The sequence below is a fragment of the Lepidochelys kempii genome, chromosome 17, assembly GCF_965140265.1.
Source record: "Lepidochelys kempii isolate rLepKem1 chromosome 17, rLepKem1.hap2, whole genome shotgun sequence".
NCBI lineage: Eukaryota > Metazoa > Chordata > Testudines > Cheloniidae > Lepidochelys > Lepidochelys kempii.
This window is the reverse complement of record NC_133272.1, coordinates 361916-381233: the sequence shown is the minus strand read 5'-3', so window position 1 is coordinate 381233 and position 19318 is coordinate 361916. Positions and strand designations below refer to the sequence as shown.

The window sequence follows — 19318 nt, the reverse complement described above, 5'->3', positions numbered from 1 at the left end:
CCCATATCTGGATAATAAATATATGTGTAACACTTGTCTTGTTATGGAATGTCGGGATACTCTGGTATCAGCTCTTTGCAATATTTAAAACTGACCACTTACTCTAATTTGTTTTTTTATCACTTAGCCAGTTTCTAAGTTATCATAGTACTTTACCTCATGCGTCGTACTAGTTTCCTTAATAGCTCTCATGATGGACTTCTATCAAAGATTTTTTTGGAAGGCCGGATAATCAGTTTTTCTTTAGACCCTATTTTGTTGACATACTCAGAGAATTTTAGTTGGTTTGAAAGATCAGTTTTCCTCTTACAGAAGCTGCACTGGCTTATCCCTATTTATGTGCATCTCTCTATATGTTTCATAATTCTGCTTAATTATTTCAGGCAATTTACCTTGTACTGAAGTAAAGATCATCTGTTTGATCTTCCCATCATTACCCCTAGTAGGTATTTTAAAGATAAGTACAACATTGGCTACTCTCCACTCTCCATTACTCTCTGATGTAATAAGTGATTTTAAAGAGATTGCACTGCTAATAAAAATATTTAGTCGTTTAATTCTTAACATTTTCCTGACCTCTTGGGTAGGTACCATCTGGGTCTGGTGCCTTATTTAGTTGGTCAGCTTGTTGCAGTAGTTCTTTTTTTGATACCTCAGTGTTTGACAGCACTTCTCTATTACCTGAAAAGAGTAGGTTGGAACAGATAGTTCCTCAGCATCCTTTGTGGTGAGGAGTAATGCCAAGAAATCACTTTACTTCTCTACAATGTCCTCTTCTCTTTAACTATTCCCTTTTCTCCCTGATAAAGCAGTAGATCCACAGACTCTCACAAGCTTTCTGCTATAGCTATAAAATAATTTCTTGTTGGTCCTTCTTGTGTCTTTGGCTACTAGCTCTTCAAATGTCCTCTTACCACTTCAAATTTCCTCTCTTTTACCTGCCATAGTGTGTTCCTTTCTGTTGGTTTCACTCAGGTTGGATTTCTGTTTAGTAAAGAATACCCATTTGGCTTGAAAAACCTCTTGAACCTTGCTATTCAATCATGGCGTGGTGGGTTTCTTCCTTTCTGATTCCTTTTTTAGAGGGGGGGAATGTATGTTCTTTGACTGTTATGGTTGATCAATCTAAGGATTTTAGCTTCATTTGTTTTGACCTTTTTGGATCTTTTTGACTAGCATCATCACTTTTTAGAAACCCTCTTTGAGTTTTGTCACTGTACTAATTTTTGGTATAATGCCTCCCCCAGCGATGTTGCACTTAATAGTAACCACAGTATAATTACTTAGTGGCTAAACTGTGGTTAAAACTTGAATCAACTCCTGCATGTGATTTAAGACTTAGTCAAGGATAGTCTGTTATGTTCCAAAAAGCAAACTTTTAAGGTAATAAGAAATTGCTTCTCTATATGGGTAGCTGGAATCATACACTATTCCTACTTTATTGGATTTAGTTGCCTCTTTGGTGTCCTTCAACGTTGTGCGCTCAATATTCTTTTCCTGATCCAGAGGCTGGTGGTATTACCTTGTTAGTATATTTATGACTTTTGATTTTTATACATTACATTTTTTACTGTACAGGTCTTCTGCACTCAGATTACTGGATTCTTTGGAATATTTTAGATATAAAGCTATTCCTCCACCTCTGACCTAATCTGGCTTCCTGTATAGGTTATACTCAGGTATTTGTGTCCCAGGTCATAATTAAGGATGGTGGTAGTGGTTTTTTGTGGTCATCTCATCGTTCTTCAGTAATGCTTATTATGTCAAGCTCCTACTCCATTACCAGGCAATTGTAGTTCATCTATCTTTGTTTTGAAGCTTCTTTCATTGCTATATAGACATCTGTAGTTTCTATTTTTGACCATATCCCTATTTGTATTTAACTCCTTCATTTGGTGCTCTATTATATTCTGGAAAATATCTCTGTGATCTTTACCTGTCCATGCTTCAGGTCAGCTGTAATTTCTGTTTTATCCTTTACTGAATGCAGAGTTACCTTTACATTAGTCACTACCCAAAAGAACTTACAATCTGAAAGACCACTCAGACGAGAGAGAGAGAGTGCATTGGGAGATCCAGAGGATGGTCTGAATTTAGAGCACAGCCCTTTTTCTTTAAGCATCTAATGCACAGGTGACCTGTGCCTTTACTGAAGTGAGCTGGTATTGGTGGGCATCCTGGAACGAGGAATTAGAATGAAGAGTGGGTGGGCAAGGGAGGGAATTCCAGGTGTAGTCAGCAGTTCTGTGGAAATTGTGAGCACAGCAGGAAACCTCAGACCCCCTTCAGATTTCCCATAGTTACTGGTCTCTTCCTGCTTTTTGAAGGTTATTCTATTCTTTGCTATAGATCCCTTAAGTGTTATTCCCACCAGCCAGACCACCGTTGGGGAGCTGGCAAATGTTGAGTTGAATATTTATTGGTATAGAGGGAACAGAAGAACTAATGTGAAGTCTAGTGGTTAGAGCACTGGATTGGGACTCAGAAGACCTGGGTTCTAGTCTTAACTGTGCCACCGGACTGCTGGGTGACCTTGGGCAAGTCTCTTTAAGCTCAACTTGCCTCAGTTTCCCCATCTGTAAAATGAGGATGAAGACACTGACCTCTTTTGTAAAGCTATTTGAGATCTACTGATGAAAAGTGTTATACAAGAGCTTATTCTGATTATTTTATTTGTTAGTTATTATTGTGATACTTGCTCATGACCCATGAAGACAGGGACTATGGGGGAGGAATTGGGAAGCTGGCCCTCTCAGTGAGTCTTGTTCACTTATTATGCTTTTATTACCACATTTATCAGATCTCACAACCCAATTAGAGTTGAGCCTGATCAGTTTTTCCATAGGAGACCTCTAAGGAAGCCAGAGGGTACAACAGGAAGTGGTGTTTGTGATCGTAATGGTCACTCTTCCTCCAGCATTGAAACAGTGCTCTAGCAATGGCACATGGTGTGCTGTGCTGGATGAGACATAAAACCGTGGTCTTTGCTGCTTTATTAGAAAGCCTGTGAAATGTCTTGCAAGGATAAGGGGCTGGAATGTACTTAGATAATTATACTGTCTCTCTAAATACCTCTCCCCAATATAGTCTGCTATCTCTAGGAACTTTTTTTATTTCTTGGCAAACTATTGTCACTGTACACTGTTAAACAGCTGCTGGAATTCAGTGGTGGGTGAAGTGATTTGTGTGATTTATAAAGTACTCTGAGAAGATAGCCCTTATGTTTATACAAAGATTGCTATTAGGTTATTTCACTTATGCTTACGGATTTGGTATTAAGCCATTTTGTGAGTTACCTGACCAATGGAAGGCAGCAAACACTGGGAAAGACACTGTGGTAGGTTAGAAGGAAACTGGTATATCACGCAGATAAACCCAAGCTAGCAGAGTTCTGGAGGCAGCAACACTTGTTCCTGGCTATGTCTGCAGTGTGAAACATTTGTGTGTTCTAAGTGGTGCAAGTTATAAGGGCTGTAGTTCATTTCCTGTTTTGTGTTCTCTTGCAGTCGTGTCATTCTGCCTGTGTCTGTGGAGGAGGTAAGTCCTTTTCCTGCCACTTCCTCTTCAGGACTTCTGATTAAACAAAACAATGTTTAAGCTTATGATTGACCAGCCGACAAAAGTGAGGAAATGCAAGAAAGAAATGCATGTGAAACAGTATGATCCAATGATTAAGACCGAGGACTAGGAGTTGGGTTTGTGTACCTAGCTCTTCTGCTGACTCAGTTTGTGATTTTAGGCAAATCATTTAACTTATCTGTACCTTGGTTTTCCCATCTCTAAAATGAGGCTAATGATATTGTCCCTCCTCCTGTAAAGTGCTTTCAGATCCATGAATTACAACTCCTAGAGAAGTTAATAATAAACTTGAATTTGCCAGATTGTTCCAAAGCACAGCTTCCTTCTTTGTCTAATATAATTGTTTTTTCTTTTAAGGTGAGGAAGCTTTAATGAATCTCTGAGGTTCCTTTTTATCTGGGTTTTTCTACAGTAGAAAATGTAATTGTGTTAAAACGTGTTACCTAACAAAGTTAAACATTCAGTGTAGATGAGGACTGTTAAAATTGTCAGTTTGTTATGGTCAATCCTGTTGTCCACCATATGGTTAACCATGACCAGCTGTTATGATTTTTAAACATCACAGTACAAGAAATGTTCAGTCAAGTAAATTTAACTTGATTGAAAACATACTTAACATCTTTGTAGACACAGTGTAACACATTTCAGATTAAGGGTGTGTCTACATGGGAAAATTTTCCCAGTTAAAGCTATGTAAGATCAGATGAGAATTTAAACTAATGGGGGGTTATACTGGTATAACTCCCTGGGTGGACATTTTTATTCTGGAATAACAGTAGCTTGCTTGCTTGCTGATTTAGCTTATGTCACTTTGGAAGGAGTTTAAGTTACCCCCAAAAAAGTTTGGTTAATTTAGTCTGAAATAATAGTGTATATCGGTTTAAATTCACACCTTAGTTTATACCAGTATAACTTTCCTGTGTAGACAATCCCTAAGTTTTCTACACTGACACTGCATCGACTTAACTACATTGATTTAAGTGCTACGCCTCTCACTGAGGTGGGTGAGTTACATCAGTGGGAGCTACATTTGAGTGTAGATGCTTAGAGTTAGGTCAATATAAGCTACTTTACATTGACCTAACTTTGTAGTGTAGACCAGGCCCTAGATGATAACTTGCTGAGTTCAAATGAGATTAAACTGTGTTTGTGTAGGTGTTAAGAGGATTTTCAATCATGTTACTCTAAATCAATTGAGTTAATTTAGGAAAAATCCACCCCCCTGAGAGATGTAGCTATATCACCTAACCTCCAGTGTAGACAGTGCTAGGTTGACAGAAGAATTTTAGGGAGGTGGATTAATTACAGTAATGAGAGAATCCCTCTCATTGCTGTAGCGAGTGTCTACACTGAAGCGCCACAGTGGCGCAGCTGTGTGTCCGTAGAGTTTTAAATGTAGAAATATCCTTAATTGAAAAACACACCTTTTTTGCCCAGGTAGACAAAGCCTCAGGCCTTGTCTAGTTTAGGATTTTAGGTGTGATGTTAGCATAAATGTGTGCTACTACAACTTAAATCCTAGTCTAAACAGGGCATCGGCTTTTAACATCATGTTAGTAGACAAGCACTGAGTGGCAGCTCATGAGTTATTGTCGCTCAGGTAAATGCTGAAGCTGTGAACTGGCTCTCAGTTATACAGCAGCACAGTATTATGGCTCTATTCACACTGTGAAAAATGGCCTTTTGATGACCATGATTGTCTGAGTGGGTCCTTCTGTTTTTCATTCCCTTCGCCTGCCCTCACAACCCCACAGTAATGTTGAAAATGGCTTAATTGTAGTTGAGACAAATCTCTTCTCCAAGAACATGATTACTGGAACAGTGCTGAATGCAGTTTTGTCCTATCTGTTCTAGCAGTTAAATCACTCTCAGCACTAGCTAAAGTGACCCACTAAGACATCCATTGTCAAAAGCATCTACATTGGGAGCTGTGTGCATGGTGAAATGCAGAGAAGGTATGTGGTTGATACATGTCTACCTAAGAGTAGTAATATGTTTGTCCTGACATTGTGCTCACACAGTTAGACTGTCTCTACTCCAAAAACATTCATAGTCTAATTGACCTAGAGAAGACACTCCACATTAGGAAGGAATAACTTGCATTTTAAACAATTAATTATTTCTAGGAACTTGTAATATCTAGGTACCATGGAAGGAGAGAACTCAAGGGGGTTAAATGAATTAAGGGTGAATAAAAAAAGCAAGCCTTCTTGGTTTTGAAAATTCTTATCTAATTATTTTCAAATGTATTTCTTGGGCCATACATGTACTTTGCTTTTTCTTGGAAGACTGCAAGTCTGCATAGTGAACTCCCTTTGGATGTAAACCATATTTCTAAACAAAATAGCTAGGTTTCATTAAAAAAAAAAAAAAACAAACCTAAAATTCCTAAAGCACTGAATCCATGTTAGATAGACCAACAGCAGTGAAAATTTTAAGAAGGCCCCCCACAATCATTTAATCCAACTCCATAGTGTGAACACTGTATCTACACTTTTTAGAACTTGCAGCTGAGCAGGTCTTTTCCAGATCTTGTAAAAATTACTTTCCACTTTTTGGCTTTGTTTATATTAAGTTTTAACGGGTGTAGGAGATGGAATTCTGAGAATGGGTGTTAATAATGGAGAAGCTGATCTGATTATTTCTTCACTGGCCAATAGACAGCTGTGGAGAAATAACTGGTTCTGCTCCCTGGACTTCCAACTTCGGAGACTGCACCCCTCTTTTATCTTCCCTCCCTCCTTGTGCTCTCAGCACCACTCCTCTGCAGAGAGATTCTGCTAGGGAATAAATACTTTTCCAGAGACCTACCTTCACATTCACAAAGTGGCCAAGGAGTTGGAGTGAAAATGACTCCAGTCCCAAAGCGTGTCAGTAGCAGATGCTTCACCAGGCCTGGGCTCCTTTCGGGATATATTTCTCTGTTGCTGCCTCACTATAAACCTTTCATTTGAAATGTCAAGGTCCAGGGTTAACTTTAATTTTCTAATGCTTTTTGGTGAGAGAGCTGTGAGTACCATGCTCTTCGTTTGTATGTTTCCTTTCTCTGAATGGAACAGCTACAGACTTGAAGAGGCACATGCTCTGAGTTTTGCTTGCATAACCAATGATTGATTGATTGGCTCACTGCAGCAACCCCATCCATTTGGTCACTACTATAATAAATCCAACCCTTTCGGTGCCCTTGTACTCCTCTCTGATCTTGACCTTAACTCTGGGGCTGAATGTAGCACATTCCTTTGAAAATATAGCTGGTAGTAAAAGAACATAATTGTTGCCCTCTAGTAGCTTTTTCGCTCCCTAGAGGCTAAAACAGCATCATGTTAGTCCCTTTCCCTAAAGACCATCCCAAGAGGGCACACATTTCTCTTCCCTCCCCCATATGCACATTTTGGCCATATGGTCAAATGGGGTGATGCTGTGCATGCACAGTGTGTTCTGGTCCTGCAGTTGAGAGCTGATCACAGCAGGCAAAAGTATTTCAAACAGTTCACAAAAGAAAGAAAAATAAGTCTGTTTGTCTGAACTAATAAAGGGTGAGCAGAATCGTCCTCTATTGTTCTCCTTCCTGGGTGACATCTATGCAAGGTAAAGCTGTTGAAGTCTTTGAAATCCTGCCTCTGTGAAAGGCAGTTGGCATCTGACTGCACCTAGAATGTTGCCTCAACATTTGGCATCTCAGTCCCAAACTGAAGAGCACTCAGAAACGCAACAGAAGTGGTCAGGGGAAGAGAGAATGAGTTATAGGGAAGATGGAAAGAGTTAATTATGCAATATATCTTGAATCAGCAATGACTGGCAGGAAATAGGATTCTCCAGGTATCCAAAACATGTAAACATCCAGATGGACGGGGAGTCATTTAAGAGCATCCAAGGGGCTATAACTAGGAGCAAAGGAATTTAATCAATTAAAGGAAAATGTAGTCTGAATGTGAGGAAACCCTTCCTGACAGTGAGGTCACTCCAGCCCTGGAATTGTCTGCGGGGAGCCAGATCATCCCAAAGTAGATGAGCCAAAGCACTAGAACATGCTTTCTGACCCTTGCCCCCGGGAGACTGGACTGGATGGAACCTAACAGGCTTCTGCTTCTCTAAGTTCTCTGATACTGGGATTCAGCTTCATCAGGGTAAAGTGAATGTTTATTGGAGTTTTATTCCTCCCCTTGCTGATTTATTCAGTGCTATGAATATTTAGAAATGTAGGTTGTGTATGTGTAGAAAGTGGAGGCCCCAGGCAATGTAAGGACTTTTATCTTTCGGGCACCCTTTGCGTTTGAGAAGGTTGTCTTCTGAGCTTGAGGATGCCCTGCAGTCAACTCTTAAGTGAACTTGTTGATCTGGAGTGAAGGAATCCAGAATTCCAAAGAGTTCAGTTATAAACCTGTTCAGAAGCCTGTAATGTGAGGAGCAGAAGGGGTGCTTTCCCCATTGGCTCCTTGCTGCCCTAAAGGAGAATAGGATGTAACTGCTAGGAAGTCTCAGAAGCAATATCAAGTTGGTGAGTCTTTGGATTGCCCAGTTAAATGCTGGTCTGGGATAGACCTTCGCTATCCTATCCCTTGGCTGGGAGTCCCTTCACGATGAGTGGTGGCATTCTGACACAATTGGGAGGAACGGTTTCCTGTAATTTAGCCCAGCTGATAAGGCATGGGATCTGGGCCCATGTTGCGCTTGTTGTTTACAAGCACTTGATGATGTTCAAAGCCACAGAAGAGTGAACATGATTGCCATGCCTCTCAAAATCCCAGGTGAAGGAATTCACACTGTGTTTCATGCCTGACGAGGTCGGTGGACTACGCACTCCCAATCCTGGGGGAGAGGATGCTGGCTGGGCTGTTTTCTGCTCTTAGGGTTCAGTTTCCAGGCTACAGAAAGTAAGGTATATTAACTACTACACCTTTATTGCTATTATAGGTTCACTCTTATGCACAAAACTCTCACTAGACACGTGATACTGTTTATGGGTTTTGTGATTCTGGCAGATATGAAGCACAAATGGACTAACGAGACGAGAACCTAATTCCAACTTCGGTTTAATAGATGGAAACCTATCCTGGAAGACCTGGCAGCTGGACATCCAGTGCATGAACTGCTGCTTGAGGGCCAGTGCCAGTGTGTGTGATATGGCAGTGTAAAAACTGATGTGATTTTGAGGCGTGGTGGCTTGGAGTAGGGAAGAGAGTTTCTGTCTGTTTGGTTCTGATGTGATATACTTGGGATATTGTGTACCTCTGGGCACCTCATTATTAGGAAGAACTTGACAAACTTGAGGGAGTTGAGAGAAAACAACAAATGATCAGGAAGGTGAGAGGAATTGTGGCTTCTGAGGAAAGAATAATGGCTGAATATTAAATAACTTGGCCAGGTGACACTAAGGTGAGAATGAGACAACCTACGAATACTGAAGTTATGGAAGTCCCAATTGTGGTGAAGAAAGTAGGATGATTCAAGGACTATAAGTATGAATAAGGTGCGAGAATTTAGGCTGAATATCAGGAAAAGCTTCCAGATTGTGGATCTATTGGACCATGAGCCTGCTGAATGTAGACTGGAAAAAAAAAATCTGGATTGTAGGAACAATATTTCATTGTCAGGGAGCAGACAAGCTATCTATTACGTCTTTCTATGAATCCTTCCCTTTGGTGTGGGCACCTCGGACCAGCATCCATCTAGCTGTTTGAGCTCTTTCCATTTCTGAGATTTGCAATACTGGGTGCACGGACTTGGCCAGCTGTGTGTGGGTGTCTGACCAGCTGCTGTTTTGAAAGCGTTGTTATGGATTAGAGCTGTGTGTGTACAAGTTCTCTGCCGCCTCCTTGTCCTCTCACATGGGAAGGAGCTTGCCAAACACAAAGGATTCTTTTATTTCCATATTGAGTTCTAAGCTGCTTCTAGGGAACAGCTTTTTTCCCCAAAGGGGCCGGCTGTGTTGAATTCCGACCTCGTCCATGAAATTCTGCTAATACAGTGAACTCTGATCTCTGTATGAGAGGCCTTTCACAGACCCTGCTGTGGGTTGGCTGTGGAAGTCAAGAGCTCTCAGGAGTTCCGAAAGCAAGTTTTTGTGTCGTGCCTACTCTTCCCAGCAGTTCTAGGATTCAGACTTTCGGAGGACACAGCCTGTTTTTCTATTAACATTTCCCAGCAGAATCTGTGGGATCTGCTCTTATTTAATGGACAAATTTATCTGGATGTCCTACCCTTGTATTAATGGAATTAAAGGATCAGGAATATCGGGGAAGATTAAAGGGTAAAGATGCTAGCCCAGTGGGCTGATCCTCTTAGGGCTTGAACTTTGACTTGTATACCTAAGGTAGAATGAATGAATGAGAGACTGTTACTAAAAGGGATTAGTTTGTACCTCCCGGAGACCTGACCCCGAGACCCGCTGCAGAGCAGGCAAAGCTATTCTATCTGCTCTTTCTAGGGCTGGGGTCACTGAGTTGATGACACTTTCTCTTGCAAAGGAAATACAATATATTCTTCTCTGAAATAAACTCCTGTTTCATAACTCCACTGAGTTCTCTGTCGGAGAGAACTATGTGTTCTGCTTTTATGGGTCAGCCACAGGAAACCACAAAGAATGCAGTGTGTGAAAAGTCAAGAGATGGAGCATTTTGATATGGGATGAGACCCAGTTTGTTGGTGGCAGTGAGGGAGCTGCCCAGAATTACTTCAGAAGTAAAGGGTTTGCACAACTCAGTGCAACAGTGTGAGCATATGCAGCAGTGCCCTGACTGAACTTTCCATTTCACTGAGCGCGGGGAGAAATCATTACAGAAATAAATGTTTTTATTCTGGGGCACTTCTATGCAGAGGCCTTCTAAAAAGTCAACGATTCTGCTAAATGTGCTGCTGAAAGGGATTGGGAAGTGAGCCTGAACTTGAGCAAATCTTCTCTGGTGTGCTCTCTGACTCGTCCCTGGCTACCCAAGGGAAGGAGACCTAGACATACCCTTGGCACACCATCAGCTTTCACTTACTGGTGATCTTTGCTGTTACTTTCTAAATTTGTTCTTGTTCTGTTAATACTCGATGGAAAAAGCCTGCAATGCATACGGGCTGCATTTATGTCAGATGCCGTGATAAAGAACTTAGCAGGTATGGAAATACTTCTTTTCAAACAGCTGTTGCTGGGCCTGGAATTGAGAGTGCTGCCCTGTCACTACTGGTTTTGTTTTGTAGGCTTTTTGATCACCACCCTGCTTATTTTGTCTGAGGGAATGTATACCCACAGCAGCACAGCTCTGGCGCTGCAGTGCCATGGTGTAGATTCTTCCTGCATTGACAGAAGGGATACCTAAGTCAATAGAAGATACCTTCCGTTGACATAGCTGTGTCTACACCAGAGGTTAAGTTGACCTAACTACAGTGCTCAGGGTACAAGTAGACCAGGCCTTAGTTTAGGCATACAGAGCGATGACTAATCCCTATTCCTTTTTGTTCAGAATTTAATTTTTCCTTACTTGCTACACTGTGTTCTCTGCCTAGGTAAGGGAAGAGTGGGTATTGGGTAGTGTGGATCCCTCTGTTTCACTTCATTTAGATTTCTTTTTTTTATGCGCACATCAGCTATGATGCTAATGTTTTTTGGTCTACCTAGCATTTTGCCGACTGCCTTTTGTTCTTTCAAATAGGCTCTCTACATTTACTGCCTTGGTCAACCACTCCTTTGCTTCTGATACTTTCACCTCTCTGAACTGTCACTTTCCATCCACATCTTGAACATCCCCTTTCAGACTAATACTCCAATGTCCTAATACTCAGACCTCTTCACTGGCTCCCAGATCCACTTCAGGATCAAGTTCAGAAAATCCTTCATGGATTTGCTTCACCTGATCACATCTCTCTTGACAAGTCTGATCACTCCCTCTTCTCCATTCCTGTGTATAGTCATGCCACTGATGTTGAGAGAGCATATCCCTTTATGGCTTCTGCCACCCAGAACATCCTCCCACTTATGACTCCATCCCATTTAACCTCTTTTCTACCTCCCTTATCCTTCTGAATTTCCTTTTGGTATTCTTTTTAAAGCATTTGGGAGATACTTTTTATGCAAGAGGCCGTACAGTGTAAAGTAGTGTTGAATTTAGTGGCCAGTACTGATGGAGAAAGAGGGCTAAGGCTGTCAGATTTTGAGTGTTTGCGAGAGGCTCAAAGATCTGGGCAGGAATGTTACTGGATGTTTAAGGCTCTGTGTCCTACATGATAGTGTAATGCCAAAGGCCAGGAGGAGGGTGCAGTGCAGAAAGAGCCTGCCTATAGAAGGTGTAGTAAGGAATGGGCCTGTGTAATTAGGGCAAATTCAACCATTTTGAACTATAACCCTCTAGCCAAAAGATAATGGCACATGTGGTGGGGAAGAGAACAAGGGTAATATGAATCATATGGTCATTTGGGAAGCTAAAACTTGTTCAATTACGACTTTTAAACATGAATGAGGCTTTTTGTAGGGCTCTTCGAAGTGAGTTTTGGGAAAGGACTTAGGTGGGCTGAAGGAGAAAATGTGGGTGGGAGTAAAGTGAGCAGAGGAGGGGAGGAGCTAGGTTGTGGAGAACCTGGAAGGTGAAAGCAGGGAGCTTGGGTTGGGTTCAGGAGGCAAATAGAGATTCAGTGAAGGGATTTTAAGAGTAGCCTGAAAATGGCTATGATGCCGGCAGGAGAGAAGGTTTGGATACATTGGGAGGAGTGAGCTATATAGAGACTGCAATAGTGAAGCCACCCACAGATGGCTGTCTTTAATTGGTAAACACATAATGAAAATTCCTTTGTAGGATGCCTTGGGATCCTTCACGACAAAGTGCTGTATACATGTCAGAGCCTGTTGAGAACTAGTGGAGTGTGTGTTATGCATGTCACCTGAACAGCAGATGCATCTTATCTGGTTTTATACACAGTGAATAGAAATGAGTGGGTTTGACTACTGCAGAGCTGTTGTTTTTCTGACACTTTCTAAATGGCAGCCAAACACCCATTCATCTCCCACTTCTGGTTTCCTCTGTAAATTTCTCCACATATTGGATTTCTTTGAGGTTGAGGCAGAGGTTGGAGGATAATATCACTGTTGTCTCCATTCGCCTTCTTGTACACTTGAGAGCTATCTGTTGAGTTCCTAAGGGAAGTCATTAGTGAAATGATACTTAGATGGAAATGGATATAAAAGTGGTATCCATCTTCCAATGCTTATATTTTGGTTGATATCTGACATGGTTGTATGTTAGGAGTGGGACACATCTCATTTATTTTTGTCCCCAGCTTCTTGCAGTTTAATTATGTTGACACCATCTAAATTATGACTATTGCAATAATGTGTCTTTAACTTCTTCAGTATCAAGTGGGACAGCTGTATTCTGTGGCAGAAGCCAGTAAAAATGAAACTGGTGGAGGTGAAGGAGTGGAGGTTCTGATGAATGAACCCTACGAGAGAGATGGAGAACGTGGTCAGTACACACACAAGATCTACCATTTACAGAGGTATGTGGGATGGAGAAATGGCCTATTTCCAGCTGTGAGTGGGATCAAAGAATAAGGGGAACTGTATAAATAGGATACAATTTAGGAAACCACTACACAGGTTAGAGATCATGCAAGTTTTCATGGATTCACAGCAACTGGAAACAGTCATTCTACCTGCCCCTGCTAGGGCTTGCTGTTGCAGTGAAAGAGAAGAACCTAGGAACTGCTTCCTGGACTGGAACAGTTACTAGTGGGACTAAAACTGTCACCTACTATCACCAGCGAAGTTCAGAACTATCACTGGGTCTTGGGCTCTTGAGCAGGGGAGTAATGCCAGGGGGAGAAAAAGAAAACGGGCAGTCATGTAGCATGAGTCAGGAGAGAGGAGGACTCGGTGATGGAGCAACATATCCCAGGGTATCAGCATAAGATAGACAAACACTTGCAGAGGACCAAGGTGGTGGAAAGGAACAGAAGAGATTGAGCTACAGGTGTCACACTCAGGACTGCAATCCGGACCAGTGAGGAGTTGTGACACTGCCTTCCCTGTAACCCCAAGTGCATCAGTCTGCTTTCCTCATGTGGTTCTCTTGTCAGAATGCTTCCAGACAGCATACAAGCATGTAGTACCGTGACTGTACGCTATGCAGCCCTGGTTCACTGCTCTGGCCCCAGCAGCCTGCCTACAACACAGTAGCCTCACTCCTTGGTTACTTCTTGCAGAGGTGACCCCAACACACTCCAGTCCCAAATTTTCCCAAAACCTTGTGCTCTGCTATGATCAGCTGTCTCCTGAAGCATTCAGAGAGATATTAGTTTATTTGCTCCTTTAAAGAGATGAAGATACATTAGCTTACTAATTTAACTGGGGATAAGTACATCCTTCCCTTCAAGCACAGCATGGAGTTGGTTTATTGTTGATAAACTTGTTTTCTGTTTACAAGAGGACTGTAGGTTAAATGATACCAAGTACTGTAGAAGAAATAAAGCTAGCGTTACAAACAAACAAAAGTAGAAATACGCTTTCTAATGGCTAAGACCTAACTTAACAAGTTACAGTCTTTGTTGAAGGTCCTTACCAATTTGCAATTCTTTCAATCGGGCCATTTGGTTGAAGGACCCATCTTTCTCAGCTTGCTACAGCTGTGGCCTCAGTGTCTGTCCAGAGATGGATGCCAAGATGGCTTCTCCTAAATCCTTATAGCTTCCTAAACTTACTGTTTTGTTCCCAGATTCAAGATGACCTCATGTTACTCTTTCCTTCCTGTAGATTTTGGATCCCCTTGCTGATTTATATGGAAATGGGGCATCCATTGTTTTTGGTCACACCTTGCTTAGTTTCATTGGAGGTAGACAGCTAAATTCCTTTCTGTCTGGGAGGGAACCTGTTAAGAATTCATATTTCCTCATATCGTGTTAATACATACATTTCACAATAATATTAATCACCAGTGTGACATTAGCTTTGAGAAAAGACCTTACTTAATACACTTTTTAAAAATATAGTAATATTGTTTACAATCAGTTGATTCCATTACTTATTTGAGGTTTAGACCACCTGTCTTTATAGCCCAGATAAAATTTCTCTTGCCTACTGGGGTGTAGATGCAATGCTGTCTTCTCCCCTGCTTGATAGCTTTGTTCACCTTATATGTAGATAAAATCTACCTTATATGTAGAGGTCATCTAGTCCAGTTCCGCACTAAGTATTATCCCTGACAGATGTGTGTCTAACTTGCTCTTAAAAGTCTCCGAGTATGGAGATTCCACAATGTGTCTGAGCAATTTATTTCAGTGCTTAACCACCCTGACAGGAATTTTTGCCTAAAGTCCAACCTAAACCGGCCTTTCTGCAATTTAAGGCCAGTGCTTCTTGTCCTGTCCTCAGAGGTTAAGGAGAATAATTTTTCTCCTCCTCCTTGTAATAAGCTTTTATGTACTTGAAAACTATTCTCATGTCCCCAGTCTTCTCTTGTCCAGACTAAACAAACCTAATTTTTTCAATCTTCCCTCATTTTTGTTGCTCTTCTCTGGACTTTCTCCAGTTTGTCCACATCTTTCTTGAAATGTGGCACCCAGAAGTGGACACAATACTCCAGTTGAGGCCTAATCAGTGTGGGGTGAAGAAGTAGTTCTCGTGTCTTGCTTACAACACTCATGCTAATACATCCCAGAATCATGTTTGCTCTTTTTGCAACAGTGTTACCCTGTTGACTCATATTTAGCTTGTGATCCCATCACCCCCAGATCTTTTTCTGCAGTACTCCTTCATAGGCAGTCATTTCCCGTTTTGTATGTGTGCAACTGATTGTTCCTTCTTAAGTGGAGTACTTTGCATTTGTCCTTAGTGAATTTCATCCTATTTTCTTCAGACCACTTCTTCAGTTTATCCAGATCATTTTAAATTTTAATCCTATCCTCCAAAGCACTTGCAACTTCTCCCAGTTTGGTATTGTCCGCAAACTTTATAAGTTTGCGGACAATACCAATAAGAAAGCTCATGCTCAAATAAATTGGTTAGTCTCTAAGGTGCCACAAGTACTCCTTTTCTTTTTGCAAACTTTATAAGTGTACTCTCTAGATAGATCTTCATTGTCTCTGTCTGCTGACCAGGCTGGACGGACAAACAAATATATATATCTTTGTCTAGGGCACACTGGGCTTATGCATGGCTTGCCAAACATATTTTAAGAATATAGTTCTAGCACATATTCATAGCTTTTTGTACACACCATGTGCATACCTCAAACAAGAATATTAAGCAAATTGTTAGTTTTCCAATGATATTTTACATGTCACCTTTTTTTCATTTACAGATTATGACAACAATGTGTTGTGTACTGAGTATGTCTGGCCTGAGAGAGTAGTGAACCACAAATGGGCCTCTGTGTCACAAGCGGATAGGAAGAGGGCTTTGAAATTAAATTACATAATGCTGTTTTTTGTTCTTTTCAAAACAGGCAAAACAGTGAAGAGCTAAAAACTGATGAAACACTTTACTATCCTTAGTTTTCCATATAAGCAATGACTGTTTGTCACTAGGATGTCTCCTTATAGAAAATGAAATTGTGATGGAGATGTTATGAGGAGAGGCATCCACAGGACTGTTTATTAGGATGTGGTCTATACTGTGTGAAACTTTGAGACTCTCAGGTGTTCCTACAGCAGCCTGTAGATCCTGCTGTGACCAAAGTGTGGTGGACAGACTTAGACATTTTCTGTACCCTGGTAGGTTGGGGTGTGGAATAGATGGAAATCACAACCGTTAGTGGAATAACAATAGTAAGTAGCACCAGTTGTGCTGTGAACATTAGAGCAGACTAATAGTTGGGAAAGATGGTAAGAGCTAAGTGGTTATGACAGGTTATAGTATCAGAGCTCGTCTCAAGTTGTGCAGTCCAGGTGTTGCTAACGGATGCTTCCCATCATAAACATGGCTGCTGTCTTGGGAAATCCAGAATCTGTAGTGGTTTTGATTGTTAATTATAACCCTCTTTATCCAGCATTGTGGTGGAGAAGCTTGGGTAGAAAAATGTTTCCAAGTTGTCAGCCTGCATTCAACATCAGGTGTGCCCTTGCTCCCCTGTACAAGGCAGGGAAGGGTTGGCACCTAGCCCATATACATTTATTCCGTTTCTGGGCATCCTACTAACAGAACAATGAACATTCCTAGTGATGATAATTGTGAAAACGCAAACGCATCCAGGGCATGGGGGTCTATATTTCAGGGTGGGTGCCTTGCATGTCTCAAACAGTGTTTGAGTCACAGTCAATTGAACATGGATATAAAAACTCTTACCTTGCTTCTCCTCCCCCACCCCACTCCCCAAACTGCAGCAAAGTGCCGTCATTTGTGAGAATGCTGGCCCCAGAGGGAGCCCTGAACATACACGAGAAAGCCTGGAATGCATACCCCTACTGCAGGACTGGTGAGTACATAGGGAAGGTCTGTACCATTGGGATGATTTTTTTTTTTTTTTTTTAACCAAAGAGGGGCAGTTAATTTGATGATTTGGCTGCTGCCTGCAGTCTATAGTCCATAACCCCTTCCTGTGGTTTGGGAAAATGAGAATTTAGAGCTAAGGGGGCATTAAAAGAAATGTTCCTGCCTGACAGTGGCAGTGCAGTATAATGACAGTCAGAGCTCCTGCTAATAAACAGGGAAACCTAAGTAGCCTGGGGATTGGTTAGGGGCAGGGTGTGAGAAGGGGCAAAAGTAAGAAATGGATGTGACCCTAATACTGTAGGTTTGGAGAAAGACTTGGTAGTGGGAGAACCACAGTATGACTAGAACTGTGAGAGGTTATTCTAGTGGCTTGGGAGCAAATGCATGACAGAGAAACTGTTATGTACTTTAGTGCAATGGAAGTACTTTGGTGTAGACATTTGAAAGAGATGGAGTAAGAGAGGAGCTGGGGAGGACCTGGTTATCTTTTGCTTAATGCAATTTGAAGGGAACAGTATCATTGCCCCAGTGATTCCTCCAATAGTAAGATCAAAAATGGTGAAGCTGGAACTGAAAGTACAACTAGATACTGGTGTATTAACACTAGAGCAGCATGTTTTATGAGTCTCCCTGGAAAAGCAATAGTGTGCCACTTCTAAAACAAAATCTCAGACAGCAAGTGCAGAGTTAATCCACTACTGAACTTTGAGATTCTGCTTGAGGTGGATCATGAAGATGACACAACCCCTTTTCACTCTTATGGGATAGAGTATTTAAAATTCATGTAGAAAAAACATTGCTGCAACGTTATGGTTGAGAGCTTCAAGGGATAAATCATCTGTTCTTCATTTATTGTTCCCATGGTAACAGTAACTTATTCTCTTTGTGTTTATGTAATATTTGGGGTTACTTTTTATGCTATTAAATTTATCCTTTGGCAGAGGTACAGTTGCTGTGGGAACCAATATTTACAATTTACTGACCTTTGCACTTAACATTTTTAACTGCAGCATTTCATTAATGGCTTTTTCTGCATTGAATTTCCTTGTTTTGTAAATGAGGGTTAGAAAAAAAGGGATAGAGAAGGGAAAAAACAAAACATTAAAGAAATCTAATTTCAATATGTGATAAACTGCATGTATTGATGTTGTGTTTGCAAGGCTACATTCAAACTAGGGCTGTCAAGCAATTAAAAAAATTGATTATGATTAGTTGTACTGTTAAATAATAGAATACCATTTATTTAAATATTTTTGGGTGTTCTCTACATTTTCAAATATATTGATTTCAATTACAACACAATACAAAATGTACAGTGCTCACTTTATATTTTTGATTACAAGTATTTGCACTGTTAAAAAAAAAAGTATTTTTCAATTCACCTAATACAAGTACTGTAGTGCAATCTCTTTATCATGAAAGTTGAACTTATAAATGTAGAAATATGTACAAAAAATACTGCACTCAAAAACAAAACAATCTAAAATTTTAGAGTCTGCAAGTCCATTCAGTCCTACCTCTTGTTCAGCCAATCGCTCAGACAGACAAGTTTGTTTACATTTACGAGAGATACTGCTGCCTGCTTCTTATTTACAATGTCACCTGAAAGTGAGAATAGGCATTCTCATGGCACAGTTGTAGCTGGCATCACAAGATATTTATGTGCCATAAGATTCATATGTCCCTTCGTGCTTCAACCACTATTCCAGGGGACATGTGTCCATGCGGATGAATGGTTCTGCTCGATAACAATCCAAAGCAGTGCGGAAACAACACATGTTCATTTTCATTATCTGAGTCAGATGCCACTAGCAGAAGGTTGATTTTCTTTTTTGGTGGTTCGGGTTCTGTAGTTTCCACATCGGAGTGTTGCTCTTTTAAGACTTCCGAAAGCAAGCTCCACCCCTCATCCCTCTCAGATTTTGGAAGGCACTTCAGATTCTTAAACTTTTGGTTGAGTGCTGTAGCTATCTTTAGAAATCTCACATTGGTACCTTCTTTGTGTTTTGTTAAATCTGTCCTTAAAATGAACAACATGTGCTGGGTCATCATCCGAGACTGCTATAACATGAAATATGTGGCAGAATGCAGATAAAACAGAGCAGGGGACACACAATTCTCCCCCAAGGAGTTCGGTCACAAATTTAATTAACGCATTATTTTTTAACGAGTATCGGAAGCGTGTCCTCTGGAATGGTGGCTGAAGCATGAAGGGGCATATGAATGTTTAGCATATCTGGCACGTAAATACCTTCCAATGCCAGCTACAAAAATGCCATGCAAATGCCTATTCTCACTTTCTGATGACATTGTAAATAAGAAGAGGGCAGCAGCATC

General features: G+C 41.0%; 1 protein-coding gene across 1 annotated transcript in view; it reads left to right on the top strand.

Annotated features, from left to right (window-relative positions):
• Window positions 1–19318, top strand: part of PITPNA (phosphatidylinositol transfer protein alpha) — a 46166-nt gene that overhangs the window by 3364 nt on the left and 23484 nt on the right. Inside the window, exons 2-4 of the mRNA XM_073315828.1 lie at window positions 3507–3537; window positions 12908–13053; window positions 16873–16964. Coding sequence (XP_073171929.1) covers window positions 3507–3537; window positions 12908–13053; window positions 16873–16964 — 269 coding nt within the window. The remainder of the gene's footprint in view (window positions 1–3506; window positions 3538–12907; window positions 13054–16872; window positions 16965–19318) is intronic.